Raw genomic sequence first — 24,171 nt, 5'->3', positions numbered from 1 at the left:
AAACTGTGAAAGAGAAGCAAAGCCAAAAACTGGAATATCTACTTATACTTTTATGTGAAAGAGAAATAAGCTTCTATCTTGTTTACGCCCCTTGATTAAGCGGGCCTCTCTGATGGCAGCCAAACTACCATCTCAAGTCCTATAAGAAGGTACCTCAACTCATTCGTTTCTCTATTTCTCCACATTAAATGTTGAGTTGAACTGAACTGAACTCCAGCTCTGGTTCCATCATTCACTAGACACATGTCAGAGAGAAATCATTTATGCCCCTCAATCCGTTTCCTTTTCTACCCTGTCTATCTCACAGGATGGTGGTGAATCAAATGGCATCGTTTTCAAATTTGTTGGTTGCAAAGGGTCTAACAAAATCATGTTTCTCTTTGTGAAACACCATAAAATACTCATCAATATACTTTCACTAGCAGAAAACATGGTTATATGATATAAATGGAGTTCTCTACATCTCAAAATATATGAAAACATATCGGAGTCTCTGTTAGTATTTGTTTTCATCAAGTAAAACTGATGGGAGAAAAACCTGAAACTTAGAAAAGTCTATCCATTAACTTAATATCTTTCTAAAATGTGGAAGATTGCCCTTAATAAACTTGAGGAGAGGGGCACCTGAGTGGCTCAGTCGTTAAGCATCTGCCTTCGGCTCAGGGCGTGATCCCGGCGTTCTGGGATCCAGCCCCACATCAGGCTCCTTCGCTGGGAGCCTGCTTCTTCCTCTCCCACTCCCCCTGCTTGTGTTCCCTCTCTCACTGGCTGTCTCTCTCTCTGTCAAATAAATAAATAAAATTTTTAAAAAATACAATAAACTTGAGGAGAGGTTCAGCTCTAGGATCACCACTGTTCCAAGGGTATATGGCTTAAGAGGCACCGAGATAATGGATGTGAAAGCACTCTGAAAATGGAAAGGGGACACTACTATTATTCTTATCAAACATGACTCCCTTTAAAACTCTGACATAGTTGTAACTCAGCAGAATGGGCAGAATGAGACTGGTGGGCTGGAGACCAGGGCGCTCTAATGGTGTAGGCCGAATGAGGTCATCACAGGAATCACTGTCTGTGTCTGGAAAGGTTCTGGGGAACTCTTTTATGTTCTTACAGCCCCAGTGTTTCCCAGCGTACCCCAAGCAGCTGGATATTCCAAAGTCAGTTCACTTTACATATTCAGTGAATGCAGGCGACATTTCGGAAATGTTTGTTGAGGTGACCTCCACAATACCTTCCTCAACCCATTCAGGGAGAATGGCTTCCTTCACTTTGTTCTCTTGATATTTAAGTTCGCTCCCCTAGTAAAGCACTTACCCCGTGTAGTTAGCTACATTTTTGAGCACTGTTTATCCTGGCCCACTGTATGCTTTTGGTAGGAAAAGACTGTGTCCCATTCACCTACGCATCATTTGTGCTCACACAGTGCCTGGCATAGAGCAGATACTCGATAACAGTTTTTTCTTTTCAGTGAGTTACAGGAGATAGACTTGAGGAAAAACATGGACGCTAATTTAAAACAACTTCACTAAGTCAGTCCTATAATCCATGTCTAGCCCTACCGTCACTGCAAAAACCCATCTTTCCGTTCCCAGGAAGCTAGGACTGTCACCAGAAAGTGATTTTGATTTGCTGATTTTTCTGGGAACGATGCCACGGTCTCCTCACAGACTTGTGGCTGTGGGAGCTAATCCATCTATGGGTGTTACAACAAACGGAACAGGTGTCATAAATGACAGACACCTCCTCTGTGTCAACAGTGCACACAGTTTCCAAGAGAAAAGACATCTCAACTCCTAGGGGGCCGTTCTATAAAGAGGAAGTAAATTGCCTACATTACAAAAGATACACATTACTCTCTTGTCCCAGGGCCTAGAAAATAGAACACAGAACAATTATAAACTGACAGCAATTTATGTTGCCTCCATTCCATCCTCCCACATCTTCCTCTTAGCAATTCTGTTTCTTGGATTGTTATTACCCCAAGATTGAAGGCAGGACAACAGCTGAGGGCAAGAAAGTGGTCTGGGGAGAAATAACCTAGCACTCCACAAACACAAAGGACTACACATTTATTTCTATGAAATAAAAATCACTCCAAACAATCTGAAGCCTTTTAAATTCAACAGAGTGATTCCGGGCCCTTGAGGAAATAATGAGATCTATACACTGAGACACAGTGCTAGGTCTGGAGATGAGCTCTGAAACGTGATCCCTCACTGCCACAGTCAAGCTGGGTCATACGGCATGTAAGACCACACAAGCAGAAATGGGACAAGGTCTGGGCACTTGGTGCATGAGAATTAACTCTTTCCTAGGGATGTGGGGCTTAAGAGAGGAGAGGACCCAACCTGGGACCCAGAGAGGAAAAAAAGGAATCTGGCTGCTTATTGTTTTTTCTAGGATCTAAGCTTAGGGACAGAAAGGGGGCCACAGAATGCCTTCCAGCATTTCTAGTCCGGTTCGCCAGTGGGGAAGAAGAGACAGGGACCTGGGACAGAACCTCTGCAAGCTGGCAGATGAGAACTTTCATGTACTGTCCCATGCAGAAAGCAAGGAGCCTACAGCAGCTTTCACTACTATCTGGGTAGCCACTCAGGGACAACGAATGACATCACAGAAAAGCCTACAACGCTAACCAAAGACAGCATCACTCCCTTCAAGCAACCAAGGTCATCCGGAGCCAGCTGTCTGCAAACAGTGGGTTGTGTTTGCCAGTTCTGATTTATAAAACCTTGCGGCAGCTCCAATAACCACGTATCAGTTCAGCTCGATCAATATTTACTGTCCTCTACTTGATATCAGGCTCTCTGCTGCAAACTGAGGATACAGAGACATGGCTTCTACTCTTAGAGAGCTCACCGTCTAGAAGGGGAGATGGTCATCAAACTGACCATTAAAACAGAGCAGTAAGTCCTAGCACAGAGGAAGCACAAGGAACTCTAGCAGCTCATGGTAGGACAAGTAATCCAGTGCTGGGAATCCAGGAAGGTTTCTCAGAAGGGGCGCTTCATTTTCCCCCTCCTTACCCTGCTTCCTCACTAGAAGTTAAAGGTTGAGGATGTATTAACCAAGTGAAAAGAGGGAGAAGATATTTTAAGTAGACAGAACAGCCTTGAAACAGAATGTGTTTCACAGAGAGATTTGTGAGGCCTTGAAACAATATGATGACTTGGATAAAAAGCAAGAGGCTCAATGCGGTTAGAGCATGGTATCCCTGAGATGGGAGAAGATAATAGGGAGAAAGACAGGGACAGATGGCATTAATATGGCATTAAACTTCCTTTTATACCGCACTACGAGGCAGGTCAGAGCATGGCATACGCAGAAAATTATCTTTTAAGAGAAAGGATCCCTGGATGCCTGGGTGGCTCAGTTGGTTGAGCAGCTGCCTTCGGCTCAGGTCATGACCCCAGGGTCCTGGGATCGAGCCCCACATCAGGCTCCCTGCTCAGTGGGAAGCCTGCTTCTCCCTCTGTGTGCTCTCTCTCTCTCTGACAAATAAATAAAATAAAATCTTTGAAAAATAAATAAAAGATGGAGGATCCCAAGAAATTAGCAAAAACCAAAGAACACACACCCAAACAAAATGAATTTATTTCCTACTAATTTATATGGGACTTTTAGAAGAGGGATAAAACAACTCCGACAACTACTCTAAGGTGTCACAACTCAGAAAGGGTGTAAATCACTCCTTTTGAATTTTAATAGCACTTTGTATCTTCCTTTTAGCACCTGTCACTTTCTGCTGAGGAGAATACTTACGTGTGTCTTACCTCTAAGAGTTTCCCAGCTCTCTGAGCATGAACCAGGTCTTGTTCATTCATCCTCCGAAATTTTATTACAACCCAGTCTGAACAGACAAGGCCTACCTCATAATAGATGCTCAGTAAATGTTCCAGACCATCACAGAGTTACAGGATATCAGAGCTGAAAGACTCTTAAAGATATTCTAATCCAGTTTCTCAGCCTTTATGAAGATTTTAGTAAAGCTATGGACTCTCTCCCCAGAAAAAAAAAAATCACACATAGAGAACATTTTACATGTAATTTCAGGGCCCACAATGCCCAGAGGGTTAAAGTTAATTATCCAAAGTCGTGAAAGTGTAATAAGTGGCATAACTAAGCCTACAAGTTTCCTGGTTCCCAGTTCAGTCCTCCTCCCACTACAAACTACAAATGAACGATTTTAGTTGGGCTGTTTCCTGCTGGGAGGCTGCCTAATATAAGCCTAAGATGGGGCAATGGTCCTCTCATGAAATTCCTTGCTGTAAGGAAGGTGCTCAGGAGAACACGGCAAGTTCAGTGGCTTCTGAGACCCAAATACAATGGTACTGGACTTCTGCCAAGGAGAAAGAGGGGCAGTGGGAAACGTTCGTGGTTACATGGAACAATACAATAAACCAAAGAGCCAAAAGTGATGTTGAAGCCTCCCTAGGTAGAAGAGCAAAATCCTTCTCAACTGTACTGTTTACAGGACGTGATAGAATCATGACTCAAAACCACACTTTCTGACTTTCAGGCCGGTGTTGTGTCCACCTCACCACAAAATCCTCCACACATGCAGAGAAATCTAACCACCCCGGAAGCAATCCTGTAGCTCTGGGAATCCTAAGAAATGGGCTAAATAATCTTATAATGCTTAGAACTAACTCCCAGTTATCTGAGATAATGGATTCAAGGAACATAAACATCTTCGAAATCTGCAAATACTATAAAACTATTTGGCTGAAAATGCCAATCCGCCTCCACTTGCCACAAACCATTCATTCAACTTCAGCGAATGTATCATTTATTGTGAGGTCCATGCTGAAGTAAGTACTAAGAAGATTTTTTTTTTTAAGATTTTTTATTTATTTATGTGACAGAGAGACAGCCAGCAAGAGAGGGAACACAGCAGGGGAGTGGGAGAGGAAGAAGCAGGCTCCCAGCGGAGGAGCCCGATGTGGGGCTCGATCCCGGAACGCCGGAATCACGCCCTGAGCCGAAGGCAGACGCTTAACGACTGCGCTACCCAGGCGCCCCTAGAAGATTTTTTTTTTTAAGTACCGCAAGTAATGAAACCAAATCATTGGCTTTTCGCTGCGATAACCTGGTGTAGGGACAAGATTGAGAGCTGGCAGAAACAGCTCACTGTAGATACCCCCAAACTAAATAACTGGAGAGGACTAAAGGGTGACCCCAGTATTATCTACTCCCAATGTCATCCGCCCTATGCAAATCTCATCTTCAGTCTTTGCAAAGCTGCACACTACCCTCTTCTAAAGGACCCTTGCTCCCTTTACCTCCTGTGCTTTCACTAGGTGCTTGTATCTTCCAATGCCATGGGTAGGCTTTGTCTTGTAGTGTCGACCGGGACTCAGCAGAATGCCACCTAAAAGACAGAAAATAAAACAAACCTGTTTCAACACTCCTGCAGGGCAGAGAGATCACACATGAGGAGATAAATCTCTACCACAACACTGGGAATATTTGGAATAGCAGGCCTCTTGCTGGTTTAAAGAACCAGAGCTATTTCTTGATCCTGGGCTGACTCTCAGTTTACCCCCTTTTTTCTCCTTTGACCCCCGGCCTATACCCACTCCCCACTACCTATCTTTCTTTGAGAAATTCTCTCCTGCTATAGCCACTGGTGATAAGAGGACAAAATACATTCTCACAGTGTTCTTGTTTTCACTTCTTCCTCCAATGCCAATAATCCTTTTGAAGTTTTCTAATGTGGATCACACAGAGAAAGAGATGAGTGGCAAATACAACCAGGTAAGAGGACAATCACAGATTTCCACAAAGTTTTACAAACCATCTATTTGATTTATTTGTGCTAATATGGAACAACCTCCAACATACATTGCTAAGTAAATAACAATAGAAACAAAAACCTAAGGTACGAAACAGTGCGTATGTATACTACCACCAAGTATAAACTAGGATCTCCATACACATAGTTATTGTAGTAAGCCCAGAGATGCACCACTGGGATCCACCTTCAAGGAAGGACTTTAATCTTCATTATTTTTATCCTTGTTTACAAATAAAGAAACTGTAGGTCGACACATGAAAAGATGCTCAACATCACTCATCGTCAGGGAAATGCAAATCAAAAACACAATAAGATATCACCTCACAGCTGTCAGAATGGCTAAAATAAAAAACACAAGAAACAGCAAGTGTTGGTGCGGATGTGGAGAGAAAGGAACCCTTGTGCACTGTTGGTGGGAATGCAAACTGGTGCAGCCCCTGTGGAAAACAGTATGGAGGTTCCTCAAAAAGTTAAAAATAGAACTACCTTATGACCCAGTAATTGCAGTGCTGGGTATCTATCCAAAAAATACAAAAACAGTAACTCAAAGAGATACATGCACCGCTATGCTTACAGTAGCATTATTTACAATAGCCAAATTATGGAAACAGCCCAAGCATCCATCGAATGATGAATAGATAAAGGACACGTGGGGGGTGTGTGTGTACACATATATGTGTATATACATATGTATATTATTACATATTAATATTAATCAGCAATAACGAAGAATGAAATCTTGCCATTTGCAGTAACATCACGAATCTAGAGAGTATTATGCTAAGTCAGAGAAAAATAAATACCACATGATTTCACTCCTATAGGGAATTTAAGAAACAAAACAAATGAGCAAAGATAAAAGAGAGAGAGAGAGAAACCGAGAAACAGACTCTTAACTATAGAGGACAAACTGCTGGTTATCAGAGGGGAGGTGAGTGGGGGCGTGGGTTAAAGAGGTAATGGGGATTAAAGGGTACACTTATCACGATGATCATCACCCAGTGATGATGTGTGGCACTGCTGAATCACAACACTGTACACCGGAAACTAATATAACACTGTATGTTAGCTATACTGGAATTAAAATTAAAAACTTAATTAAAAAAAAAAAAGAAACTGTAGCTCCAAAAATATGGTGAAATGGCCAAGGTCATCCAGCAAGTTAAAGGCAGAACTGCAATTTAAACCCAGGTCTATCTGGCTGAATGTGCTCAGGTGGAGTCTCATGTCATGTGAATTTCTGGAATATAAAATCTAGCTAGATATGATCTTTCCTAGCTCAGATCTCAGTTTCTTATCTCTACCCTTTCACTGGAACCAGCTCCACACAGTTCTTCTGTGTCTGTCTCTCTTGCTCACTCTCTACCTTCTGGAGAAGTAGTTGTCCTAGGTTCTGCTCCCTTTCCTCCCAGCTCCTATGGTCCTACCCTCATCTTCCCAGGGCCACCATTCTATGGGGAGGCTAAAGAGAAAATGGTGTGGAGAAGTGAAATGTTTCTTAGGCTTCTCTTTTCTAAAATGGGCTTTCAAGCAGGTCTGCTCTATGCCAGGCCAATCAGAGATTGGCTTCAGAGCCAATCCTGCATTTACAACCCACACTGTTTCATCAAGAACAATCCTGGCATCAGAGCCAATCCTACTATAATCCACACTATTTCATCAAGACAAACCCTGGATATCATGGCTCCCTTCCATGATATGCATTAGTCCACATTTACTACTATATGCCAACAACTGTAGAGACACTGGGACAAAGATGACTAGAATACGCCACTTTCCCTGGAGACACAAAATGTGTACTAGGGAAGGATGACAGGAGAGCACATAATTACCTTACGGTGCACAAATTCCTTTAACAGAGATGAGAGCAAAGTAGTGAGTGCCTGGAGGAAGGAACAATGAACTTGCCTTGGGGAGGGGAGGTGGTGGGAGTAAGGGAGGGTAAGGGGAATAGGTTCAGAAGAGGTAACAGACGCATTCTTGCAAGAGGAGTAAGAGTTTACCATGCAAGGAAGAAGGAGGTATTTTTGGCAGAGGTTCCAAAAGAGCACTGAACACAACTGAGGTGTCTCCTTGGCTGCTCTCCCAATTCTGTCTCTCTGAATCTAAGACCTGGGACCCCTTGAGCATTCAGGTTCCAGCTCTGCAGCATGGAGCTGACAGTCTAGGGGGAGGAGGGAATCATTAACAGAACAGTCACGAAATAAATATAAAATTACAAACTGTGATAAAGAAAAAGAAAAAGCACAGAAGGCTATGGCAATACAATTGGTGGATCTATTTTCGACTGGAGTATCGGAGAAGGCCTCTCCAAAAAAAAAAAAAAAAAAAAAAAAAAGACGACATGTGAACCGAGACCAGAATTCAGAGGAAAACAGTGGTAATTCCCAGGGAGGGGAAGTGGCTAGAAGGCAGGAGGAGAGGGAAACTTACTGCTTATTTTATACTCTTTTGTATCATTAAAACTTGTTCCAAGTACATGTATTATTTATTCAAAAAAATAAATAAAACAAACCGAAACCTGAAAGGCAAACAGAAATTTATTAGGCAAAAAGATAGAGGATGAATGTTCCAGGCAGAGAGAACAGCAGTGCAAAGGCCACCACGTGGCATGTTCAAGGAAAAGAAAGGCTGTCAGTGTGGCTGAAGCAAAGTGAGAAGGGCACAGAGTACACCAGAGACCAGAGCAGTGAGTGGGAACACACCACCTAGGCCTTTTCAAGGGTTTGCATTTCAAGCTAAGCAGCCATAAGCAGGGAAAGTATATGCCTGATATGTTTTTAAAAGATCACTTTGGCTGGTGTATGGAAACAGGGAGAGAGGGGCGCCTGGGTGGCTCAGTCGTTAAGTGTCTGCCTTCGGCTCAGGCCGTGATCCCGGTGTTCTGGGATCGAGCCCTGCATCAGGCTCCTTGGCTGGGAGCCTGCTTCTTCCTCTCCCACTCCCCCTGCTTGTGTTCCCTCTTTCACTGGTTGTCTCTCTCTCTGTCAAATAAATAAATAAAACCTTTTAAAAAAATAACTAAAATAATATAAAGTGCTTCGTATGTGCCAGGCACTGTACCAGGCACTACAGAGACACCAATGAATGAGGCAGGCAAGGTCTTTGCCGTATTTCAACATGTTCACACTCCTTAGGTAAGCATTTAAGAAACCGGATTCTATAATCTAGTTCCAACGACTTCATCTCATTCCCCCACTCCTCCAGGCCTTTAAAACCTTGCTCCTCGGCCACAGAGCTACACTTGCCATTCTGTAAGAACCATGGAGTCGTCATGCCCCTGGGCCATGCTGGGTGGTACCCCCTGCGGTGACTGCACCTCTCTGACCAGGGAAATCCTAGCCAGCCTCCAGGGCCAGCTCAAATGTCACCGTCTCCGGGAAACTCTTCTCCTGCCCTCAACAGTCAAAGATCATTGAGTTTACTTCATGGTTATAGCTCTCCCATTCCTCCACTATTTAGCAGAACATTTTATATAAATAAAGAAAACTCAGATGCCAACCACCAACTTTAAGAACACAGAAACTCAATCACCCCCCAGTGGTCTCAAACAGCAGACCCAAAGGTGATCTTTGAGACGGTGACACATGTTAGGTGAAAGCACCAGACTACAAGCCTCAGCCTCTCCTCTCCCAGAACCCCTTGGCAAGGAAGCATTTTCAAGTTCAGTTTAGGGCAATTCCTATCATTAGAGCAGCTGGTTAATTAAGAAGCTGGTTCAAATTCCTGTTAAATTAACCATTTCCCCCCTTAAATGAAAGGTTTTGGTCAAATTACCAGTGTTTAAACTGCTTAATTAGCCAGCTGTTTACGTTATAAAATTTACCGGTTTGAAAGCCTCCGATTTCTACTAAATTCAACAGAATTCTTCCCCTGCTCCTTGTCATCAAACTGGGTTTCCTGCTGTCACATTAACATTGCAGCCTCCTTAGAGGAAAGGCAGCTCTTTTCACTGAAGACACAGAACCTCAGGGTTTCAAAAGGAGGCTCTGAAGATCTTTCGATTAGCACAATTATAGGATGTAATCACATATCGACTTCTCCCACATTACATCCCTTTACTTAATATATGCCAGAGCCAACGGTTCTTCAGTGTCCCTGTTTACTAAGCCAGGAACAAAACCCATCAATCCAGGTTGGGGGTAAACAACGTCACTTTAATTATTTCTCCTTCAAAATTAGACCAAGGATTTTTTAGCAGCGCTATGCTGGAGAAATAGGGGAAAACACTGGGGTAGCCCCAGTCAGAATTAATTACAGGATATCCTCTCCATTCAACAGACCGGAAATCCCTTACACAGCACAAGGGTAGGTACACCCCAGCACCTGGCAAATAGTATGTACTCAGAAATTGCCTTTATGGGGCGCCTGGGTGGCTCAGTCAGTTGGGCATCTGGCTCTTGATCTCCGCCTGGGTCTTGAGCTCAGGGTTGTGAGTTCAGGCCCCACATTAGGCTCCACACTGAAAGATTCTTAAGACATTTTACCAAGACAACCTGCAAGGATTTGGCACTGGCAGCTACCCACTTTTTTCAAAATCTCTTTTCCAACTTCTTCCAGTTTTTCTTATTATAGTACACTGAACTACCTGGATTCGAATGTGCCATGTTTCTCTGATTCCACCTTTCTGCTCACGCTGTAATGAGAGGACTCTGAGTTCTCTTCATTTAACCTCTTCAGACCTCTTTATATATATTTACTTCTACCTTTCTATGTATGTTTAAAACAGTAAGAAAAGGCAGTCACTACAACCATACCCATCTTTTAGAGAGAGCAGGTAGGATGGTACCCATGCCCACAGAGAGTATGATGGGTGAAGGTTGGAACAGGGTACCGTTCTCCGCTCTTCTTTTCTGAAAAGCAATACAATTCAATCTTGGAATTTCTTACTTTAAGGATATCTCAAAGAACCCAAAAAAATGCCAACAAAACTATATCCTTTCAAGTAGAATTATCTTGGCATGCCAACATTGGTGAATCACCTTGGGCCTTCCAGGCACTGAGATTTCCTGACGACAAATGAAAAATGGGCAAAGGAGAAGATAAATGGCCAGTAAATGTATGAAAATATGGTCAACCAACTAGTAATCAAAAACATGCCAATTACAAATAAAAGGGATGGCATTTTTAAACTTATAACATTAACAAATATTAGAAAAATAATAACACTTAATGTTGATGAGTATATAAAAAGGGATTCTCAAATACCAAAGAGGAATAAAATAGTGCAATCTTTCTGGAGACCAATTTGGTAATACACATTAATAGCTTTAAAAATGTCCATTTCCTTTGACCCAACAGTTCGACTTTTTGAAATGTATGCTGAGTAAATAATCAGACAAGGGTACAAATACTGATATATAAGGATGTTTATCATAGTGCTGTTTACACTGAAAAATCTTGGAGACAGCTTAAATTTCTCCAAAGAGAAAACTGTTTGAGGGGCACCTGGGTGGCTCAGTTGGTTGAACATCCAACTCTTGGTTTCAGCTCAGGTCATTATTTCAGGGTCGTGGATCGAGCCCCATGTTGGGCCCTGCACTCAGTGTGGAGCCTGCTTGAGATTCTTTCCCCCTTTCTTTCCCTACCTCTCCGCCCCCCCCCAACCTGCTTGTTCTCTAAAATCTTTTTAAAAATTATAATAAAGCAGGGCGCCTGGGTAGCACAGTGGTTAAGCAACCGCCTTCAGCTCAGGGCATGATCCCAGCGTTCTGGGATCGAGCCCCACATCAGGCTCCTCCACTAAGAGTCTGCTTCCTCCTCTCCCACTCCCCCTGCTTGTGTTCCCTCTCTCGCTGGCCGTCTCTCTCTGTCACATAAATAAATAAAATCTTTAAAAAAAACAAAAAGAATTATAATAAAGAAAAAGAAAACTGTTTGGGTAAATTATATTATGATCCCCCCACCTCTCTTTTCAAAAGGACCCCTACTGGATTTCCTTCAACAGGTTTTAACATGCCCTATTTGATCTCAGCTTAAAAAAAAACAAAACCAAAACAACCCTCAGATTTAAGTAACTCTCAAATACTAAAATATACTACAAAATTATAGTAACCAATGGTATTAAAAAAGGTTAGTAATGGCATCAAATATACAGACAAACCAATGGAACAAAACAAAGCTAAAATAATCCCAGATCTATATGGAAACTTAGTATATTAGATAAAGGTGACTTTCTCAAACTATGGGGAGAAGATGGATGTTTCAATAAATGCTAAAACACTTAACTACATTTAGGGGGAAAAACTGCATCCCTACTCACTTCTCATTCCAGATGCATCACATATATAAAGGAGAAAAAAATACCAGAAGGTAACATGAAGAGTTGTTTGTTTTTTTTTTAAGATTTTATGTATTTATTTGACAGAGAGAGACACAGCAAGAGAGGGAACACAAGCAGGGGGAACAACAGGGAGAGGGACAGGGAGAGCGAGAAGCAGCCTTCCCGCTGAGCAGGGAGCCGAAAGCAGGGCTCAATCCCAGGACCTTGGGACCATGATCCTAGGCGAAGGCAGATGCTTAACAACAGAGCTACCCAGGCGCCCCAACATGAAGAATTTTTTAAACTAATCTTGGAATTAAGATCTTTCTAAGCAAGGAACAAAATCTAGAAATCAAAGACTAATAAACTTAGCTATATAAAAACGCAAAATTTTTTTCAACAAAATACACAGAAAGTCAAGAGACAGATGACTAGAAGCCATGTAAAGCAGAGATGACAGAAAAATGCTAATTTCCCTAATATATAAAAACTATATAATAATCCTGTAAATTAAAAATGAAGAAGCCAGCAACCCAATAGAAAAATGGGCAGAAAGTATAGACAGACAGTTCACAAGTAAAAAAATGAAAATAGCCAATAAAAATGTGAAAAGATGATAAATTCTCTCAAGAAATGCAAATTATGAGACATAATTTTCTTTTACTACTAAAAAAAAAAAAAAAGATGTTTTATAAAACCCAGTTTTCACCAGAAAATAGAAATGTAAATTAATACAACTTTTCTGAAGGGCAATCAGATAATACTTACCAAAATTTTGAATCATAATCCATTGACTCAGCAATTTCAATTCCAGGAATTTATCTTTTTTTTTTTTAAAGATTTTATTTATTTATCCGACAGAGATAGAGACAGCCAGCGAGACAGGGAACACAAGCAGGGGAAGTGGGAGAGGAAGAAGCAGGCTCATAGCAGAAGAGCCTGATGTGGGGCTCGATCCCATAACGCCGGGATCACGCCCTGAGCCGAAGGCAGATGCTTAACCGCTGTGCCACCCAGACGCCCCCCCAGGAATTTATCTTATAAATGTACAGGAACAAGTTCACAAAGATGTATAAAGATGGTTGCTGCAGCATTTTTTGAAATAGCAAAAACTCAGAACAACCTAAATGTCTAGCATTAAGAATAGTCGTACACACACAGAATATATATATGTTCACATATGCATAAAACTTTTATCTATCTATCTACCTATTTATTTATTTGTCAGAGAGAGACCACGCACAAAGAGGGGGAGCAGCAGGCAGAGGGAGAAGCAGGCTCCCAGCTGAGCAAGGAACGCAATGCGAAGCTCAATCCCAGGACCCCGGGACCATGACCTGAGCCAAAGGCAGATGCTTAACTGACTGAGCCACCCAAGTGTCCCTGCATAAAACTTCTTGAAAAATATACAAGAAATTGCTATCAGTGGATATCACTAGGGAGTAAGACTGGGAAATAGAAAATTCAACTTTCATCATATACCTTTTTGTACAGTTTATATTTATTTTTATCCTATGCATCCATATAAATACATTTACAATTCTTACAGTTGATAATTTTAATAATAATTAAAAAAAAAACTTTCCTCAGAATACATACCAGTTCAAAATGAACTTTGCCTCTGGTTGAGGGTAAAGGATGAGACCAAAGCTACGGAATAAGAGCACTTGAACATAATCTCTTTTTAAAACAAAACAGGGACACCTGGGTCGCTCAGGCAGTTAAGTGTCTGCCTTCGGCTCAGGTCATGATCCCGGGGTCCTGGGATTGAGTCCTACATTGGTCTCCCTGCTCAGCGGGGAGCCTGCTTCTCCCTCTGTCCCTCCTCCCCACTTGTGCTCTCTCTCGCTCCCCCCCCCCCGCAAAAATAAATAAATAAAATCTTAAAAAAAAAAAAAAGAAGGTCTAGCAAAATGTTAGTAGTGGCCAAATCTGGGTTTATTTGACATATTATCTTTTTTCAGGCTTAGGTATCTTTTTATCTTTCAAAATAAAAGGTGTAATTAAGAGAAAAAAACTGTAAAAGAAAACCTTTCCTAGACCCCACAGTCCTCTCCACCTCCTGCCAATTCTCTTCTCTCCCACTCAAACTTCATAAAAACATTGTAACAGCTTTCCCTAGCTCCCAACTCCCATTCACTTGTCAATGCAAGATGACTTCCACAACTGACCCCACCCCACCTACACAAGACACAGCTTTCGTAAGGTCACCAGTGACCTCCACGTTGCTGAAACCAAAGAATGTTAGGTTCTCGTCTTTGGGAATCTCTCAGCAGCACACAGTTGTAGCTCCAACAGGGTTGACCACTCCTTCCTTCTTGAAACACTCTCCTTTTGACTGACATGAAATTGTACCATACTGGTTTTCTCCTACCATTTTGGCCTTCTTTTTTTCAACCTCATGAGCAATCTCTTTTACCCTCTACTCAGTTTTTTTTTTAAACAAAGATTTATTTATTTATAAGAGAGCATGTGTGCGCTCTAGCAGGGGGAGGGGCAGAGGGAGAGGGAGAGAGAGAGAATCCAAGCAGACTCCCCACTGAGCACGGAGACCCACTTGGGGCTCAATCCCAGGACCGTGACATCATGAGCTGAAATCAAGAGTTGGGCACTTAACCCACGGAGCCACCAAGGTACCCCACCCTCCCCACCCTCTACCCAGTTTTTAAATGTCAGAGTTCCTAAGGGCCTGATCCTTGGACCTCTTCTCTACTGGTTCTTCTCACATGACCTCATTCACTGCCATGACTTCAATGAAAATCGACAATATAATGGCTTCCAAATTTACAGTTTCACCCCTGACTTATGTTTGAATTCAAGATCAGTACATCCAGTGGGCCACTTACTACATCCTCCCCACAGGCACTCCAATTCAATATATTCAAAGCCAGAATCAAAATCTTCTGCTTCAAACTGCTCCATTTAAGGCAGTACACTCAAAATAATTCTACAGATATTTATCTCTTCATTGTAGTAGAAACATATTCACCATGGATTAAGTAAAAAGAAAAAAAAAGATTATAAAACATTATATATCAGGGTGCCTGGGTGGCATAGTCAGTTAAGTGTCTGACTCTTGGTTTTGGCTCGGGTCGTGATCTCAGGGTCATGGGATCAAGCCCGCATTGGGCTCTGAGCTCAGAGAGGAGTCTGCCTGGGATTCTCTCTCTCCCTCTCCCTCTGCCCCACCCACTTGAGCTCTCTCTCTCTCTCTCTCTCTCTAAAAAAAAGCTGAAAAAAAACACATTATGTATCATTTGTTCCCATTACCGCAAAACAAAAAGATCCACCTATGTATCTACCTACTTATCTATCTATCAATGGAGAAATATAAATGCCTAAAAAAAGACCTGTTAGGATACACAACAAAATGTTAAGCAATAATCTCTGGATGTTATGATTACAGGTGATTTTTATTTTCTGTCTTCTTTAGCTTCTTCTTCTGCATGTGTATTTCCCATATTCTTAAAAATGAATGTTTTTCACTTTTATAATCAGATATTCATAGTTATTTTTTTTAATCTCCTGATAGGATGCCATATGAAGTTCAGGCCACCAGTTACAAAACTTTCTTGCTTAAATGGTTTAACGTAAGTCTACTCAAGCTTTTAGCTCTAACTTTCAGGTTCTACAACACCACTAGGAAATAATCAGACAATCAACAAGGAAGGACATTCTATAAGACAAATGGTCTGACCCAATCAAAAAGTCACTGTTAGAGGAAAAAACAAGTGGAACTGCTCTAGATTCAAGGCGACATAATAGCGAAATACAAAGGGTGAAACTTCATTGCATTTGGGTTATAAACAACACCCACAAAAGACATTTTGGGGGAAATTACAGAAATGGATAGAGTATTAGATGATATGGGAGCATTACTATTCATTTTCTTGAGTGAGATAATGGTATTGTGCTGCTTTAACAGAACATAGAGAAAGTCCTTATTTCTAGAAATGCATGCTGACGTATTTAAAGGTGAGTGTCATGATGCCCAATAGAGAAAGCAAATGTCAACAACAGCTGAATCTAAATGGTGGCTGTTCACGGTAGTGTTCTTGGGGAGAAAATTATTTTAAGACTATAAGCTTCCAAAAGGCATGGACTGAATCCTCTCAATTTTGTATCCCCAGCACCTAAAACACATTCTGGTATAATAAATGTTTGTTGGGAAAATGAATAAATAAAAAGAAGCTCATATTTTGAGATGCTGGGCTTTGGGGCTGGTAGAAATGGTGATGCTTTACATACTGCTGCCATCTTCTAAAAGAATTAACAGATGTGAAACCTCTTCTATACAGCCTGGCATATACGAGGCACTCAGTAAATGTTAAGTCCCTTCTTGTTTCCCATTCCTTTCCTCTGATACACTTTTTTTTTTTTAAGATTTTATTTTTTATTTTAGAGAGAGAAAGAAAGCAAAAGTACGAATGGGGAGGAGGGGCAGAGGCAGAGGGAGAAGCAGAGCAAGAAGCCTGATGAGGGACTCAATCCCAGGACCCCAGAATCATGACCTGAGCGGAAGGCAGATGCTTAACCAACTGAGCCATCCAGGCGCCCCTCCTCTGATACTCTTTAGGCAAATGACAGGTGTCATTAAAATCAAACAACTATTTTGAAATTTCTCACATAATAGACAAAGCAGAAAGGGCAAGTAACTGGGCTGAAACAGACTGAAATTCATGGAGTTAATCAGATTGAATGGATATTCATTTTGGACAAAATACTACATGAAAAGCCCTTGCCTGGTAGATGATGGACATAAAAGAGAGGTCTGAAATAGTAGCAATTATAACTATAATAACTGACTTAATGTGTTTTACCTCACTGAATCTTTAAATTCACTGTAGTTTGTACTATAATTATCCTCATTGTTTTAAGTGAGGAAAGGAAGGTATGGAGAGGCAGCCAAAGGTCACAGAGTTAAGTATGTGGTAGAACTGGGAACCAAACTTACTAAAGAGCTCTTGCTCTTAACCACCACTTTCTACTTTTGCCCTTGTCCTATTCCATGTGAGGGGTGGAATGTGGTCCCAGCCACTCTTCTCAAAGATATGTTAGGAATCTTTCTAGACAAAATTATTATAGAGTATTAGAGGGTCACTTAAAGCAAGCAGACCGTATCAGGAAATGACCACATACCTGCAGAACAGATGGGATTTTCTCCTGAAGTTCTGACCCTAAAAAGAGGGAAAGAGTATGTTGAATAAAATTAGAAACCCATATTTAATCTACATAGTTACCAAAACTTGTATGCTTCTGATTAAGGATAAGTCCATGCTAGATGTTTCCTTATTTCTTCCTACCCTTCTTTCCATAAACATTATTCAGTGCCTATTATGTGCCAGGCATCCTGAGGATGCAAAAATAAGTAAAATGTCTCTACCTATGGTCTAGTTGGGAGGGAGATATGTAAACAAAGGTGATCCACAATGTAGTGCTGATCCAGAACAAAAACTTGTACGAGTTTGGTGGAACACAAAGTAAAGTGTGGTTATTTCCACTATGGGAGTAGAACCATTTGACCTGACTTTTAAAAATGCAGAACTGTTCTCGATTATTGAGCCTTAAGGAAGAGCATTCTAGGCAGAGGTATGAAAGTGGTACGGTCGGGGAACAGCAACCAGTTGGATGTGAGCGGGAGGTTGGTGAAAGAGGTAATCAAGGGCCAGGTTATGAAGAACTTCATACGCTGTGCTAAGGAGTTTGGTGTTTACTCTGTATAGGCAGTGGGAAGCGCCTAGCAGATTTTAAGCACAGGACTGCGATGATCAAGTTTAAGTTTTAGAAAGTTAACCCTGGCAGCAGGTGAGCAATGAATGGGAAGAGGTGAGACTGAGGCAAGAGAACCAGTGAGGTGGATCTTGCCAGGAGGGTAGAGAGGAAAGAAGGGCAATGACAGCAATGAGAGCAATGAGAGCCAGACTGAATACAGAAGTCGAAGAATATGGAGGAGAGTAATATGGCTCTGTTTGGCTCACTAGGTTATCGGAGTATTTTAGTTCAGCATCCTGTGAAGTTTTGAAACTAAACTGTGGCACAAGTTGGAGACAAGCAGATCTGTGATTAAATGCTGACTGTACCGTTTCCAAACTGTGACCTTCGGCAAGCTCTTTCATATCTCTGTAACTCAGTTATCTCATCTTTAAAATGCAGATAATAATAGTACGATCTCATGGGACCGAAAATCTATCTTGAACTCTCTGAGCCAGTTTCCTCTTTTGTAAAATGACGATATCTATATTTGTCCTGTAATATTTTTGTAAAAATCAGAGAGGACATGTAAAATGGTTCTATAGTAAGTAGGCAGGGTGCTATAGTAAGTACTTATTGAATAGCTGACTGATCAATGATGGGAAAATAGATTAAGACAGAAAGGAATAATAGGAGAGAGGCTTCAATAAATGTAAAGGATTAAAGAAATGCAGACTCACGAGTGCCATGCAGTCCAGGGAGATATACAATTCACTGTTTTATATCATATGGCTGCCACATGTAAGACACTGATTATCTGCTGAATCGAGAAATAAACTACCAAATGCCATTCATTACCATTGAGAGAAAAACAGTGGGGAGTAGCAACCTGTATATGCAAGGCAGTGGAAAAAAACTTGGGTTTGAATTCTAACTCCAACTCATATTAGTTATGTCATCTTAGAGCAATTGATTTACCTCTCTGGACCTCAGTTATATATGTATAAAATTATACATGTATATTTATATATATATACATATACAATATATATGTATATTTGTGTATAAAATTAAGATGATATGCTCTGTTTCACCAGGTCACTTTAAGGATCTATTCACTCATTGAACAAATAGTTATTAAATGCCTACTTTGTGCCAGGCACCATTCTAGGCTCTACGGATACAGCAATAAACTTGACTAACTAAAATCCTTAGCTGCATGACGCTTATATTCTAGGGGGCAGGTAGGGAAGACAATTTAAATAACTTTACATATACGTATGTCTATATAAAATGTGTGAGGTGGTGATACCTGCAGCAAAGAAAATAAAGCAAGGTAAAGTAATAAAGACTGATGGGGGGAGGCGGTACTATTTTACATAGAGTAGTCAGAGAAGACCTTTTTAATGAGGTGACATCTGGGCACAAACTTAAATGAAGTAAGGGGGGGTCAAGCCATATGGATATCTTTTTAAAATTTTTTTAAAGATTTATTTATTTATTTATTTATTTTAGAGAGAGACAGTGCACATGCACAAACAAGCATGTGGGGGCAGGAGCAGAGGGAGAGGGACAAGCAGACTCCTTGCTAAGCATGGAACCCTGAGCATGGAACCAGATTTGGGGCTCAATATCATGACCCTGAGATCATGACCTGAGCCGAAATCAAGATTCTGATGTTCAACTGACTAAGCCACCCAGGCACCCCTAAATTTTTTTTAAGTAGGCTCCACCCCCAGTGTGGGCCTTGAACTCATGACCCTGAAATTAAGAGTTGCACACTCTACTGACTGAGCCAGCCAGGCAACCCAAGCCATATGGGTATCTGAGGGACGAATGGGCAAAGATCCTGGGATAGGAGAGTGCTTAGATCCTCAAGGACTAGAAAGGGAGCCAGTGTGCTAAAGCTGAGTAGTAGGGAACAGATTGTGTAAAGCCTTGTAGGATATGGTGAGGAGTGTAGATTTTATTTATTTTTTTTAATTAGTTTCACAGGTAGAGTTCAGCGATTCATCAGTTGCATATAACACCCAGTGCTCATTACATCAAGTGCCCATCACCCAATTCCCCACGCCCCCCACCTCCCCTCCAGTAACCCTCAGTTTGTTTCCAAGAGTTCAGCATCTCTTATGGTTTGCCTCCCTCTCAATTTTCATCTTACTTTATTTCTCTTTCTGTAGATTTTATTTTATTTTTTTTAAGATTTTATTTATTTATTTGACAGAGAGAGAGACAGCGAGAGAGGGAACACAAGCAGGGGGACTGGGAAAGGGAGAAGCAGGCTTCCCGCTCAGCAGGAAGCCTGACAATATGGGACTTGATTCCAGGATCCTGGGATCATGGCCTGAGCTGAAGGCAGACGCTTAACAACTGAGCCACAGAGGCGCCCTATAGATTTTATTCTGAGTAAGATGGGACACCATTGGAGAGTTCTGAGAGGGAAATGACATAAACTAACTTGGTTTTAAAAATAAACATTCCAGGGGCGCTTGGGTGGCTCAGTCAGTTAAGTGCTTGCTTTTGGCTCAAGTTGTGACCCAGGGTCCTGGGATTGAGCCCTGCATTGGGCTCCCTGCTCAGCGAGGAGTCTGCTTCTCCCTCTCCCTCTGCCCCTCCCCTGCTCGTGCTCTTGCTCTCTCTCCCTCTCTCTTTCTCTCTCTGTCTCAAATGAATAAGTAAAATCTTTAAAAAAAATTTTTTAAATAAGGTTTTAGTGTGAAGGACAGAAGAGAAAAGTAAAAGCAGGGGCATCGGTTAGGAGGCAGAATGATTAGAAGGAGCTAGTCCCTAGTAGTTTAGCAAAACAGAAAACATGAGAGCTGAAACGAGAGCTGAGAAATGGTTTGATTCTGTATATATTTCAAAAGTAGAGCTGAGAGGATTTGTTGAAGAATTGGATGTAGACAGAGAAATAACAGTGTTAAGGATGACTCCAGGGACTTTGGCCTGGGCAACTAGATGAATGGAGTTGTCATTTACTGAGAATGGAGAAAGAGCAAGATGGCCGGGGAGTTAATGCTTGAGATGCTTAGTAGACATGCAAGTGGAGATGATGAAAGAAAAATGCTGGGTGAACTACCTAGCAGAATGCAAATATTAGCTATATTTAACCATCGCTATTAATATGCTTACCTTAAGAGAGAAAAGGCTTGCTTAAAAATGATATCATTCCTCAGACACAGCACCTACAGCAAAATAGCCATGTTAGGACAATTTTAATTATTCATAGCCTTCCAACCACCTCTTCGAAAAGAGGCTAGAAACCCAAAGTACAAAAACCAAAAAAGACCCAAAGGCTCTTGCCCAGCAAAGAAGCCGTCCTTCAGTTAATACTGGACATGCAGGCAAACCAAGGTCATCTTTGTTCTTATTCCACCCACTACAGAAAATGCTAAAAAACAGAAGTCCCTCTTCCATGCTGCTTTTTTTGTTGTTTTTTTACCTTATCTTCCCTTTTGCACGTGATCTATTTGTTTCCTAATATCAACCAACAATTATGCATCTGCCAAGCACAGGCACCATGCAAGGGACTTTAACTCTTCCCTAATTCTCAAAACACTGCAAGACAATTTTACAGGTGAGATAACTGAGGCCCACAGAGTTTATATTCTGAGAAATTATAGCTAATTAGAGGCTAAGAGGACTGTTTTACTCCAAAGGCTCTCCCTCTGTTACAGAGCACTGTGTCTCAATAATAATAATGACACCAATATCAACAAAACAATAATGAGAGGAGGCAGTAGCAGTGGCACCTTCCCTTCCTAAGTTTCCCCCGTCCCGTTCTTTCAAACTCACTCTGCCTTTCTGGCACCCACTCGAAACATCAGTGGTGTAGCTTTACTAAGGGAGTGTTCAACATAGAGGTCTTTTTATAAAGCAACTAGATAATATATACTAAATGTCCTAAGGCCCCATAACATGATGAGAAAATCCTGTCCTCTCAGGGTAACAATTTAAATCCCTCAACACGTATCTGTTAAAATCCTATTACACGAAAACAAAAGAAAGTCTGAGGAACTGTCACAGACAACAGAAGCCTAAGGAGACATGATGACTAAATGTAATAGAATATCCTGGATGAAATCCTGGAACAGAAAAATGACATTAGATTTAAGAAAATGAAAGAAATATGAATAAAGTATGGGCTTTAATTAATAATAATATATCAATATCAGTTCATTAATTATGAAAAGTATACCATACTAATGTAAGATAATAATAGGGAAAACTAGATGTGAGGTATATGGGAATTCTCTGTACTATCTTTGCAACTTACCTGTAATTCTAAAACTATTCTAAAATAAATTTTATTTTTAAAAAGGCTATTATATGCCAACCGCTGTGCTGAATATTAAAGGGAGTATAAAAACAAAATGTTCAAGCAGAGAAAGACAACTATCATATGATTTCTCTCATCTATGGAACATAAGAACTAGGATGATCGGTAGGGGAAGAAAGGGATAAAGAAAGGGGGGGTAATCAGAAGGGGGAATGAAACATGAGAGACTATGGACTATGAGAAACAAACTGAGGGCCTCAGAGGGGAGGGGGGTGGGGGAATGGGATAGACCGGTGATGGGTAGTAAGGAGGGCACGTATTGCATGGTGCGCTGGGTGTTATACACAACTAATGAATCATCGAGCCTTACATCGGAAACCACGGATGTACTGTATGGTGACTAACATAATAGAATAAAAAATCATTAAAAAAAAATAAGAAGAAGAAAAAAAAAAACAAAAACAAAATGTAACAACATAGACAAACTTTGAAAATATTATGCTAAGTGAAAGAAGCCAGTTACAAAGAGCCAAATATTGTATGACTCCATTTATATGAAATACCCAGAACAGGCAAATCTATAGAGAAAGTAGATTAGTGGTTGCCTAGAGCTGGAGGGTGTGAGCTGGTGGGGATGACAACTAAGGGATATGGAGTTTCTTTTGGGGTGATGAAAATGTTCTAAAATTGACTGTAGTGATGGATGTACACTGAGTGTGTGTACATATATATATTATATACATATATGTATATATTATATGTATTATATATAATATGTATATATGTATATATACATATATTATATGTATATAATATATATATAAGATATATATTATATATTTTTTAAGTAATCTCTAAGCCCAACGTGGGGCTCAAACACATGACCCTGAGATCAAGAGTCACATGCTCTCCCATACTTTATTGACTGAGCCAGCCAGGCACCCCATACTCTGACTATATTAAAAGTCATTGAATTGTATGCTTTAAATGGGTGAATTGTACGGTATATGAATTGTATCTCAATAAAGCTGTTAAAAAATACAAGCACAATCCCTGTCCTGCAGGAGTTTGAATGGCTGGAGAAACAGACACACATCTGTATTAAACAGCTAAGCAATTACCACAAGCATTATATGATTTAAGTCAAAATAGGTGGCATGAGTAACAAGCACCTCAGGAAATTCAGGTGGAGATGGCCAGAAGTTCTTAGCTTTTGGGGTGTTACAGAGAATCTGTTCAAAGCATGAACATTCTCCCCAGACAAAAACATATAAGCACAAATACACAAAAGTTTGCACTTAGGGAGATTCACTGAAACTCTTCACATCTCCCATACACCACTATGCTAAACTCCTCAGGGGCAAGGGTCGTGTTGTATTCCTCTCAGGCACATTGTAGACATTCAACTAACGTTTGTTTTTGTAAATAAATAAATGATTAGAAAGTGAATGAATGCTAACCATGGCTACCATTTATTAAGCACCCACACCTATTTTGTTGAGTACATACCATGTATCTAAATCATAATTCCCTTACAGAATTATCCCATTTTACAGTTGAAGAAATGGAGATTAAAAATTTACCCAAAGTCAAACAGCCACTATCAAAACTAGCATAGGATCTTAGGATTCTCTGACTCCAGACTCCATAATTTTCCTACTATTCTACACCCTTTCTCAAATGTATTAGTGCTTAAGAAACCTGGGCAGGAAGCACCTGTGTGGCTCAAGTCAGTTAAGCAACCAATGCTTGGTTTTGGCTCAGGTCACAATCTCAGTGTCATGAGATCAAGTGCTTCATCTGGCTCCGCACTCAGCACAGAATCTGCTTAAGATTCTTTCTTTCCCTCTCCCTCTGCCCCTCCCCCCACCACACACTCGCTTGCGCTCTCTCTCTAAAATAAATAAATAAATCTTTTAAAATATATATATACTCCAGGGCGCCTGGGTAGCGCAGTCGTTGGGTGTCTGCCTTCGGCTCAGGGCGTGATCCCGGCATTCCGGGATCGAGTCCCACATCGGGCTCCTCGGCTGGGAGCCTGCTTCTTCCTCTCCCTCTCCCCTGCTGTGTTCCCTCTCTCGCTGGCTGTCTCTCTGTCACATAAATAAATAAAATCTTTAAAAAAAAAAAAAAAAAAAA

General features: G+C 41.0%; 1 protein-coding gene across 1 annotated transcript in view; it reads right to left on the bottom strand.

Annotated features, from left to right (window-relative positions):
* The window catches only part of MRPL48 (mitochondrial ribosomal protein L48), a 53,838-nt gene that overhangs the window by 23,078 nt on the left and 6,589 nt on the right, over nucleotides 1-24,171 (bottom strand). Inside the window, exons 2-4 of the mRNA XM_008707323.2 lie at nucleotides 20,886-20,938; nucleotides 17,202-17,239; nucleotides 5,286-5,374 (exon numbers count right to left, since the gene is read on the bottom strand). Coding sequence (XP_008705545.1) covers nucleotides 5,286-5,374; nucleotides 17,202-17,239; nucleotides 20,886-20,938 — 180 coding nt within the window. The remainder of the gene's footprint in view (nucleotides 1-5,285; nucleotides 5,375-17,201; nucleotides 17,240-20,885; nucleotides 20,939-24,171) is intronic.

The sequence above is a fragment of the Ursus maritimus genome, unplaced genomic scaffold (genome assembly GCF_017311325.1).
Source record: "Ursus maritimus isolate PB19 unplaced genomic scaffold, ASM1731132v1 scaffold_16, whole genome shotgun sequence".
Classification (NCBI taxonomy): domain Eukaryota; kingdom Metazoa; phylum Chordata; class Mammalia; order Carnivora; family Ursidae; genus Ursus; species Ursus maritimus.
This window is presented reverse-complemented; position numbering and strand designations above follow the sequence as displayed.